General features: G+C 41.0%; 1 protein-coding gene across 12 annotated transcripts in view; it reads right to left on the reverse strand.

Annotated features, from left to right (window-relative positions):
- The window catches only part of Pou2f1 (POU class 2 homeobox 1), a 147148-nt gene that overhangs the window by 17708 nt on the left and 117428 nt on the right, over positions 1-12012 (reverse strand). For 9 of the 12 annotated variants that reach the window (XR_015048365.1, XR_003837230.2, XM_021167748.3 and 6 more), the window contains 3 exons: positions 6884-6955; positions 4014-4359; positions 862-950 (listed from right to left, as the gene is read on the reverse strand). Coding sequence is in view for 10 of the 12 variants with exons in the window: in XM_021167748.3 (XP_021023407.1) it covers positions 862-950; positions 4014-4359; positions 6884-6955 (507 nt within the window). In the remaining 2 variants the exon portion in view is untranslated. The remainder of the gene's footprint in view (positions 1-861; positions 951-4013; positions 4360-6883; positions 6956-12012) is intronic. The other 3 variants (XM_021167766.3, XM_021167773.3, XM_085842597.1) reach the window with 2 other exon arrangements.

The following is a 12012-nucleotide window of genomic DNA, read 5'->3' on the forward strand; positions in this document are numbered from 1 at the left end:
TAACACATCAGCTAACTCCTACTCAGCAGCAGAGTGTGCCTCTTTGCTGACTCTCCCCTCCACTGTGATGCTGTACTGACATCAGCTCAAGTTTATACATCTGATGCAAAGAGTTGAAAGTCAATTTAATGAGTGTGAGTAAGACAAATAAATAGGGAGGAATCATGAGAGCTGCAGACCAATCAGTCATATTTCTATCTTTTAAGTATCAAGTTTTTGACATTTACTTACAAGTATTTGTTAAATCCAATAATACTATCCTTTCAATGGAGTTTACTTAAAACTACCTCCATTCAAGAAGACTACTTGTTAGTGATTGAAGAATTAAAAATATATTTAGCTTTTATCAACTCAACTGATATTATTTGACAAATTTGAGAATAAATTTCATACAAGATGAAAGCTATCTCTGAGAAGCCTTTAGTCAAGAGAACATTCACACATCACTAAATAAAGAAAAGGGCATGATATTAAAAAGTTGTTTTTTACTTCTAGAGGCAGAACACTTGACTCTCACTGGGGATGGAACTGGGCAGTTTTACTTGAAGAAGCTTGCCTTGAGATAGGTTAACATCAGGAGGAAAATAAATCTACTTCCAACTCTAGTCACATAATAAAGTTTAGATTTCTTGGAATATACCAAACTATGCATTTGCTGTTCTCACAAACTAGCCCGTATGCTCTTCTACAAAACTTTTTTACAGGAATATCTTCTTGATCCCCAAGAACAGCTTAATCAGCGTTCAACTCTCCTCCTTACCTTTATCTTTAGCAAAGCAGGAAGCTTCCTCTAACTCCCCCCCTCTGCCCCCTGCCCCCAATACCCTCAGGTGCACCAAGCAAGACAAATGTGCTGCTGACCTTGAATCGTTGCCAGTGTACTGTTGCTCATTAGGGCTGGGCTGAGAGCACTGCCCAGAGTCCCCGGACTGAGACTGAGTAAGGCACCTCTGTAAGTGCAAAAGAGGAGTCACTCTACTGCCATGTAACAGACATCAATCTGACATACCCAAACTGATAAAATAGAAAACCTCAACTTGGGAAATGTATAGGATCCTTGTCACTTTCTGTATCATTTTATATGGTTCAGTTAGTGCTTCCCAGTTACTGCTTTCTTGTACAACAAGGCTATGCTCTGCATAAAATATGAAACTTGAGTCATCCTGACTTTTCTTTGAATTGTTTCATTTTCTTTTCTAAAAGAAAAATCTTGAAGGGATAATCCTTATATTTGACAGTAAAGATATAAAATCACCACACAACATTCATTGCTGCTCTACTCCCAATAGCTAGGAAAACCGAAATTAACATTGACTGATGGGCGGATGCGACTGATACAAACACACATCTGCAGATACATGGATAGAAGTGGAAAACATTACACTAAGTGACTAGCAATTACAAAGGCTGCAACGTCTCCTTCACAGTGACTCCTAGCTTTGAGTCTTTATATGTTTAACTTGGAGTATCTGTACTTTCATCAGAAAACATGGATGGGTCCTTGAGAGGAGGACAAGAGGTCTTAATGGGGTAGGGACATAGTAGAATGTATTGGGATGACAAGAGGAGGGAATACCAGGGATATTTAAAGGTTTAAGCAGAGACAGCAGTGAGGGATGGAAGCAGAGAAGAAGGAAGGTAGGTCAACAAAAACTAATAATGTATGAAAAAGCCTTGTGGAAACCTTCTATGTGTAAGTTAATTAAAACCCATAATAAAAAAATAAGGAAAGGAGTTTGAACAGAGTAACCCAGATAGGTAGACAATATTATTCCCAGAAGATACAGACTATTAAATAAAAATCTTAGTGCTATACATGGGATACATATGTCCAAGTTGCTGCAGGGTATTTGATCACACTCTGAACCCCCAGATTATATTATTTACTGAAAAAAAAAAAACTTTCTCTAGTTGTGGTGTGGCTCAGCCCTTAGTAGGCACCTTTAATCCCAAACAATGAGAATAAAGTTAGTTTGTAACTTTATAACAAACTATGTTTAAAAGTGATGTCTAATTGAGTGGCAGAAAAAGAGACAAATCAGAGAAAGATCTGCCAGAATAGAATATGCCCAACTCTCACGAGAAGAAGGGGAAGGGAAGCTACTTTAGAGAGCAGCACAGGGTGGGGGTGAGAGAAAAGAGAGAGGTAGGAGGCAGTTTTACTGGGACACTTGTACAGAGACAAGTTGCATAGAGAGAACAAGCTAGACACAGTAAAGACAAACCAGCCAGAGAATGAGGAGCTACAAGATGAGAACAGAGTGCTAGGGTTCGTTTGGGCAAAAGTCAGAGTCTGGAGAAGCCAGACTGACTTCGTCCACGTGGAGAGGAGCTTGAGCCAGAACAGTGAGTTAAACCAGCCAACAGAGCGCAGAAAGAGCTAGAAAGGGCGAGCTCAGTCAGCAGTGAGTCTCAGAGGCTGACCGCATTCTAGGCCTAGCTTAGCTTGTGTGACGGTTGGAAGGTTCCAGGACTAGGCCTAAGTTAGCAGACAGAGGCAGTAAGCCTTGAAGATGGCAATTACATCAGGAGAATAAACGTTACATTTATAACAAGTTATTGGTTTGGAAAGCTCTAGAGGCCAACCCCCTAGAAATAAAAACCAACAAAACCCCCAGCTCATTACAGGCTATTGCCACTGCTCTTGGGTGTACATCGTAACTAGATGCTATATCCGATTACTGAAGACAAATGTACTTCAGTTACAGGACATGGAAAACTCTGGAACTGACCAGGAAGCTTCCTCCCTGCGGGCTAACTTTAACAGTACCAGAGGTGCTATACAGGCACCTAGGAGAGAAAAAGCATCAACAGTCTTGCAAAATACTAGACCCTGTATGTTACAATACTGACCAATCAGGCAAGATGTGGCATTGGTGGAATAGTGGGATGACTGTTCTAGAGGTAAACAACTGGTTTCTGATTTGATCTGAGGCCTATTCATAGCAGGAAGTTCATGCCTGGTGCTGTAAATGTAGTCAAAAGCCCATGGATGGGGAACTCATGGGCCAAGAGGTGGGGCAGGGGCAGATACTGACTATTGTTTTGTTAAATGGTTATGGCGAACTGCCTTCTAAGAACTTATGTTAATACCCAGATGTATGATGCTCTCAACTCTTACTGCAGTGGATAATAATCAATGCAGTCAACTGGTCAAACTGATAAGAATAAACAACTGTTGGGTATGCAGCCCTAAATAGGACATCGCTATCAGCCATGTCTCCCTAACATCAAGACTTAGGGAACATTAAGGAAAATGTTCCTCAGCAGAAAAGATGTAAGAGTGGGAGGCTGGGAGTTTTGTGAACTGCTGTCTACATTGTAGACACGGACATGGGATTTGCACTCACTGAATGCAGAGAAGGTTCTCTGAACAAGATCAAGTCAGACACATTCTGGTGTAGACAGGGCAAGGGCTCTCGCTCCGCCCCTAGCTGAAGAGCTATTGGCAGTTGAGAGCTCACTGGTGGGTCACTCGTGTCCCAGTGGGCAGGCCTACAGTCACATGTACACAGGCAGCACTAACTAGACTGGCTACTTGAAGAAAAAAAAAAAACAAAACAACAAAAAAACATGATTCATGAAGTCATACGTGTGGGTGGGGGTGAGTTCAGGGCAGTTTGGGAGGAGTTGGGGATGGATATGACCAAAATACATTGTATACATGTGTGAAATTATCAGAGAAAACCTGAAAAATACATAAAATCAGATACCACTTTATTCCAAGTTTTACCTGTTTTGGGGGAATTAAAAAGTAGATAAATATACTTGACTGAAGAAAGCTTAATAATGAAGAATTCTGAGCTTTTTCCTGGTTCTCTCACTGAGTTACTCAGTGACTCAGTTCTGTGTCATCGTGTGGAAATGACAATGTGGCTACTTAGAAACTTAAGTGCAAACCCATCTCAGATATACTTTTCACTTAAGACAGCGATAACAAATTTTCCCCGGGAGCTGCAGGAATGAGTTCCTAGTTCTGTTCTGGATGCAAACGGAATGGGAAAGCTCCTTACCCAGCAGCAAACTGTGAGGGCGCCATGAGGCCTGGGCTGAGTCCCGCAGCAGCAGCCATAGCAGCAAGACTGGCATTTGCTGGCAACTGTGCCGCTCCTTGGAGAGCGGCGGCTGCTGTCTGTAAGCCGGGCGCAGTCACCATCACCTGGCTGGCTCCGAGAGGGGAGGGAAGAGGCGTGGAGGTGGTCTGTGTCGTGCTGGTCTCACTGGCACTGGAGGCCTCAGAGGTGGAGGCTGAGGCAGAGGGAGAGGGACTCAAGGAAGGGGATGTGACCGCTGAGGAGGCAGGGGGAGCTGTGGAAATCACGGTGGCCGTGTTGTTGTGGGACGTGGAGTCTGTAGTGCCTGAGAAGAGACCTGAGTTAGAAGATGGCCTCCTGTAAATGGGTTTGGAAAAGTAGTCACTTCCATCAGTATCTAGAATCAAGAGAATGGTTAACCGACTACTCATTAATCCTTAATTTGTTTTTTTTAGTAAACTTGCTTAGCATTTTAACAGAAATTAATGATAAACAATTTAAAGCCAAAGCTATGAGTCCTACTTTAAGAGAAAGAATAACAGTGTGCCATCCCTGTCCCCACCACCAGCCTCAATTTTCTATTAAAAAAAGAGCAAATGAGGGGCTAGAGAGATGGTTCAGTGGTTCAGAGCACTGGCTGCTCTTGCAGGGGGCGCTCACAACCATTGTAACTCTAGTTCCGGAGGATCTGACGCCTTTTTCTGGCCTCAACAGACATCAGACACACAGATGGTGCACAGATATACATGTAGGAAAAACACTCATATACGTTAAAAACAAAAACAAGAAAACCTTCAAACAAATAAATCTTTTAAAAAAAGCTATTCAAGCCAGGCATGGTGGTTCACACCTTTAATTCTAGCACCTGAGAGGCAGAGACAGATCTCTGTGAGTTTGAGGCCAGCCTGGTCTATATAGAGAGTTGGAAGCCAGTCAGATCTACAAAGTGAGACCTCACCTAAAACAAAAACAATGAACAAAAACGAAAAAAAAAAATCATTTTAATATTTCTTATCATTCCGTAGATTTTCAGTACACTCATTATAACAGCATACCTAAATTTGAAATAGCCATGTTTCAAATATTCAAAAGCCACATGTGTTTAGTGAATGCCGTAGTGCATAGTACAGATTTAAAATGTGTGGAAGTTGGTAAGCTAGAATCTAGAGGCAAAAGTATCTTAAAAGAATGTGTCCATTCATGACCCAGTAAGGTATCTACTATAGTAAACATATAGAGCAGGCCCTCTAATTCTAGTTGTCAGTAAATGCTTATCATGTTTTTCTTTCCCTCTTCCTCCTCTACCTTTTTTAGTTAAATCGATACACGTTACCAGTCATTTGGAAGATGGAGCCTCAATTGAGAAAAAATGCCCTTACCTGATGGACCTGTGGGTTATTAAGTCTGTGGGACATTTTCTTAATTAGTGCTTAATGTAGGAAGGCCCCACTCACTGAGGCTGTTGCCACCCCTGGGCAGGTGGCTCTGGATGGTATAAAAGCTGAGAAAGTAAGCCATGAAATGAGGAGCAAGCTAGTACGCAGTGTTCCTTCATGGTCTCTGCATTAGTCCCCATCTCAAGTTCCTGCACTAACTTCCCTCAGTGATGGACTGGAAGCTGAAATAAATCATTTCCTCCTCAAGTTTGCTTTTGGTTGTGGTGTTTTATAGCAGCAACAGAAACCCCACTTAAGACAATGCTGCATTACAAAACAAAAATACAACCAACAAACTCCACCAAAACAAAACAGAGGTAGCTAGAACTGAACTCAGTGAAGCTCAGCATGCCCTAGGATATAATTAACCATACATAAATAGAAAACAAAACTCATGTGATATTCTCACTAGGGAGAACTCAAGAAAGGACAAACATACACAATCCAACCCTTTAAAATTTCCATACAGCAATGCTACCAAAGTATACAAGATTTCCAATGTAGTATATAAACAGCCCAAGCAAAAGAAATATCTCAAACTTGTGAAACAGTCAGAAAAATCTTACGTAAGCAACACTTTGTGGTACAGAAGACCCTTCCCCTGCAAGAGTCTCAGCACACATGTAAGTACCCCTGCTGCACTAATATGGAGAACCCTGCTATTAAGGTTGCAGTTCCCCATGGCCCCTGTGGGGGTGAGCATGCCTGAACACAGGTGGCTGATCTTGTTTGAAAAATGACCTTGTATAGAGTTCTGTGTAAGGCTGCATAACTCAGCACACAAGTCCTGTTCTGGCTTCCTGTCAGCATAAGTAGGTGTTGTATTATAACCAATCAGCCCTTGCTGCCTGTTTGATGCTATGACCAATTTGCCCTTTCTGCCTGTACCCCTACAAGAGCCCTATACACCCTACCCCTGGAACAAGAGAGTGGACTTGTGTAGCTGCAGCAGTCTTCCGAAGCTCTTCCATCATACTCACGGCTATCCAAACCCTGCGTGTAGCCTCTGCTACCTTTATCCTCCAGGGCTGATGGCCAACAGCCTCCGAGAAGGGAGGGGCACAACTCTCAGTTTCCTTTCTGCTGCCCAGCTTTCCTCCTAAGCCACTGGGAGGAACTTACACCATCTGCAATGGGCACCACTTGCTTCCTATACCTTCACAATGGTATCAAAGTGACTGTGGTCTCTGAATGAGGTAAACTTGCTTACCTTCTTTTTGTTGCTAATTAAGAAATACTATAAAAAATAATCCATCCCCCCCTTTGTCCTTCTCAAAACAAAACTAAAATGCTTTCTATACACTACAGCTGCCTCTAGCTAAATAAAATTACAGCAGTGTGGATATTATTAAGCCTACCCCTTGAGTCTTTCTTCAGTTCTAAAGGTACCAGCCCAAGCCCTGCACTGTGTACCTGCTGTGGTGGTGACTCTGTCTGGTAGACTCCTAAGCACTTCCCAGCTGCATCCTCTTCTAAGATCTTGATCTATAGGAAGATAAGTGTGCTTTCTTATTTCTCCTCCACAGGCAAAAAGTTCCAATGCACTCTCAATCTCCTGACGAGGTTTTCATTCCATGAAACCTAATTTTACGTGTAATATTAAATTCTGAAACTGTCCTTTTTTTTTTTTTAACAAAACCTTAAATCTTGAAGTAAAAAAAGCTTAAATTGATTATTATTCTTTCCTCCTCACTGCGTAAGTTAAATAAACCAGCAACCTGTTAACTCTTCTTGTAGGCTTACGAAGAAAATCCCAGTCAAATCAGTGGATTTAATCTAGGCTAGAAAGGTATGAGTTAAAAATACAACTTAGTTTTTTTTTCTTTTTTCTTTTTCTGGTTGTAATATACTATCCATTTCTAGGCATCTCCTATTTGAGCATCATGCAACCACTATGACATAAAACACCAGCATGATCTTTAAATACATCCTCCTAGCCATGGAATTCTGTTCCAATATACCTCCTTTAGATCTGAATCCTTGGCAATGCACTCTATGGAAGCGCAGGCTTTCAGAGCCTCAGCATCCTTAAAAAAATGCTATCACCCAGCCCACAGCAGCCTTAGATGTTAGATTCAAGAACATGTAGGGTACCTAGCACTTCCTCTTGTTTCCCACCCTTTTCTAACCTACTGAAGTATGACTTAAGTGTAAAGTTAATAACTTTTTATCAATTTTCAAATTCTTTAAGTGTCACACTACCAGACTGGAGCACTTGCACAATCAAGAAAAGATCCCCCAGGCCTGCATGTAGTCAGTTCTCAAACCTACCCTGTCTCCACTGATTTGCCTTTTTTCCTGGCCATTTCACATACAAGCACTTTGCTTTTCCAGGTCTACTCAATGGTGCAGATATGCTGGGTGAGCTTTGGCTTGTTTACAGAGTGGGACTGTTATAAATACACACACACACACACACACACACACACACACACAAAAGAGTTAAGTTGTGACTGTTTTCCTTGAGGAAATTGCTTCACTGGATGCTATATTAATGTTTTTAACTTCCAAAGACCATGCTCAAGTGTTCTCCACAGTGCCTGCATCACTTACATCCCCACTACCACTCGGCAGGAGCAGCAGTTTTTACGACCCTAATTCCTCATCCATCTTAGGGTATACAGGTCCTGTGAAGTATGCTTTGCATTTCCCTAACAAGCAATATTGCTGAGCATCTTTGCCTATAGAGTTTCTTCACTTGTATACCTTCTTCAGTAGAGTATCTACTTAAATGTTCTGGGCTGAATCTTTATTATTGAGCTGTCAGAGTTTCTAGTATATTCCATATGCAACTTCTTTTTTTTAAAAGATACATACTTTATTATAAATCTTTTTTTTAGTCCTTGTCTTTTGTTTCCATTTTCCTCAAGATGCCTTCTACAGCACAAAAGACTTCACTTTTGATAAAATCCAACTTACCATCTGTCAAATTAAAAAACAAAACAAAAAAAATGTGTGCACTTAAGTGCTTTCCACAGGGCCAGAAGAGGACACTGGATTCCCTAGAACTAGAGGTAAAGTCACAGGTGGTTGGGAAGCACCCACCACAGGGGCTGGGAACTGAACTCAGACTCTGCAAATGCAACAAGTGCTTCTGACTGCTGAACCATCACTACAGCCCTGCGCTTGCTTGCGCTCTCTCTCTCTCTCTCTCTCTCCCTCTCCCCCCCCTCTCGCCCTCTCCCTCCCTCCTTTCCCCCTCCTCCTCTTTATTTTTTTTTTAAAGCTTATACTTTGGGTGTTGAACCCTTTGCAGTACAAAGACATGCAGACTGTCTCCTACTATTTTCTAGAAATTCTATGAATAAATTCAGGCATCTGATCCATTTTAGTTAGCTTTTTGCTTGACACAAGAACCTAAAATGGTCTTGTGAATCTTGACAGCCAACTGTTCCAGAAGCATTTGTTAGGGACTCTTTTTTCCTATTGAATTGTCTTAGCTATTTGTCAAAAATCAATAGAGAACAAACAACCCCCCCCCCACCCCCCGCTCCACTGGACTGACAGCTTTGTTTCATGTAATCTATTTTATGAAGAGCTTAATCTTGCCTTCATTACTTGTATTTTATAATCAGCTTTGAAACCTGGCTCTTGATATATCCTCTAAGTTCATTCTTTTCAAGTCCTTTTCATATAGATTTTTAAATACATCCCTTTCATAATTATTTTAGAATGAGCTATCAGTTTATGTGTTGGAATTATGACTGCTGAATCAGAAATAAATAATAAAATAAGGTAGAGACAGACAAGTGTCATTTTAAGAATGCTGGAATATAAGATGCCTTTTAGAATTTAATTTCAGGTTGGAGGGAAAACAGTAAAGTATTTTCCATACAAACATGAGCCCCAAGTTTCATCCCCAGAAAGCACAAGAAAGGCGGGTATGGTGGTGTAGGCTTCTAATTCTAGTGCTGGGGAGGTGGAGACAGAGCTCTGGGTTTGCTGGCCAGCTGGGTACACACATTAGTGAGCACCAGGTCCCAATAAGAGACCTTGTCTCAAAAAACCAAGGAATTAGTTGTCCCTGAGGAACATCTGAGGGTTGGTTTCCAGTCTCCGCATGCGTGTGCGCCAGCATACACTACACATGCCTCCCAAACCCCGAGGAGAAGTGGCTGGCCTGGCCTTTTAAGCATGTTATTTGCTGTGGGTCTTGAGTAGCCGCTCTTGATCTGTGGAAGCAGCACCTTCGGTTTCAGGTCAAAGGGCCTTTTATCACGAATGGATTTGTATTTGTCAAATACATTTTATCCAACTATTCAGGTCTTGTCTCAATTTCTATTTTTATTGTATAATATATTAACTGGTGTTCAGATATTAAATCTACTGTATATTCTTGAGGTAAGTCCCCCAATCAAAATGAATATTCTTTTATATATGTTGTCAGTTTTGACTTACATATGCGAGGCAAGTGGTCAACAAGCTGAGAGTTCCAAATATCTATTTTTCATGAGGGCTATGAGCCTGTATTTTTTTTCCCAATGTATTTATCTAGCTTTTGTATCAGAACCCTGCTTGCCTTGTTCAAAAAAAAAAATTCCTATTTTCTGAAATTTTATATTTTTAGAAAATATCTGATTAAATAAAACAAAAAATCAACAACAAATTCCACAGAACACTATTAAAACCCCTAGGGCCTGGGCTTTTATTTGTGAAGTTTTTAATTAATAATTGCTCAACTCCTTTTAGTCTATTAGATTTTCCATTTTTTAAATCAGTTTTGACAATCTGTTAGTTTCTATTGTCCATTTTACTCTACACTATCTTTGTTTAGAGTGAAATTGTTTCTAGTACTCCAGTTTGCCACATTATACAGCAGTTCTAAGTATAAACTCCAAAGACCTGAAAATGTATGCTCACATACAAACTTGAACATGAAAATCACAGTAGCAGCATTAACAATAGCCCAAACCTATGGTGCTACACCACTGCTATGGCTTGTGAATGGTAAGTGTGATGGTTTGTATATTCTTGGACCAGGGAGTGGCACCATTTGGAGGTGTGGCCTTGTTAGAGTAGGTGTGTCACTGTGGGCATGGGCTTAAGACTCTCACCCCAGTTGCCTGGAAGTCAGTCCCTTTGGATGAAGATGTAGAACTCTCAGCTCTGCCTGCGCCATGCCTGCCTGGATACTGCCATGCTCCCACCTTGATGATAATGGACTGAACCTCTGAACCTGTAAGCCAGCCCCAATTCAATGTTGTTGTTGTTGTTTTAATAAGACTTGCCTTGGTCATGGTGTCTGTTCACAGCAGTAAATCCCTAACTGAGAAAGTAAGCACTGCTGTACAGCCCAAGAGTGGAATACCATTCAGCCATGAGAGAAAAGTACAGATATAGGAAAGAAACCTGGCATATTCAAAGGGCCATCTGTACACATCCCTTTCTCTAAAATGTTAAAAGCAAGCGATCCAAAGAGAGTCCAAGAGGGATGCCCGGATGAGGGAGCACCAGGAACTCATGGGCTTATTCCAATATTTAGATAGTTGTTGCAGTTCCACATACTGTAACTGTACCAAAACTTACTGAACTGAGGACTTTAAAATTGTATACAAAAAAAAGTGAGCTATAAGCTGAACATATGCCTTTAATTCTAGTTATTTGGAAGGCCAAGGGTGGGACCACCTCAAAACTAAACAAAAAGAATTAATATTTCAATATCTATCTATCTATCTATCTATCTATCTATCTATCTATCTATCTATCTATCATCTACCTACCTGCTTGCCTGCCTGCCTATCTACCTACATACCAAGGTAGGTTCTGTGTAGCCTTGGCTGTCCTGGAACTCACTATGCAGAACAGGCTGGCCAAGAATTTAGAGATCCCCCAGTCTCTGCTCTTGAGTGCAGGGATAAAGTGCAGATACAACACTGCTCCACTCTTGTTCTGTTTAGTTACTAGTTTTGGTAATATGTGTCTCTTTTTTCTTGGCTGCAGATAAATTTGTCATTTTTCAGTTGTACTATTTCTCTACTGTCTTCATTTTATTACTATTTTTTGTTTTTTTGCTATAATCCTTGTTATTTTTTTTTCTTTCTGACTGCTTTGGGACTCATTTTTTCTTCTTTTAAAAAATATGATTATGATCCATCCTTCTTTCCTTTCTTTCTTCTGTCCGTCCTTCCCTTCCTTCAAGACAGAGTCTTACTATGTCCCTAGGCTAGCCTTGTAGCCACTCTCCTCTTGCTATGTTTTGCAATCCTCCACTTCCTACACTCCCAGAAGTTTCAATCTGAGCTGCAGGCTGCTGGCCCGTGGTGCTGTTTCTCTGATCTCTGTTACTGCAGCCAGGCTGCCATGGTGGCCTCTGCCCTCCCTGCAGGGCAGACACCGTGAGCCATAGCTACTGTCTTCTGAGATGCTTTATTTTCAATTAAAAAATTTTTCTTAATTTCTTGGTTTTTTCCTTTAGCATAAACTTCTGATTTAATTTCCAAATATTTGAGGATCCCCAAATATCTGTTGTTGATCTCTAAAAAGACATATCTTGTATGGTTTTAATCCTTTAAATTCACTGGATCTTGGCCACATGTTAATTT

The sequence above is a fragment of the Mus caroli genome, unplaced genomic scaffold, assembly GCF_978045245.1.
Source record: "Mus caroli unplaced genomic scaffold, Mus_caroli_1 scaffold_1, whole genome shotgun sequence".
Lineage (NCBI taxonomy): Eukaryota > Metazoa > Chordata > Mammalia > Rodentia > Muridae > Mus > Mus caroli.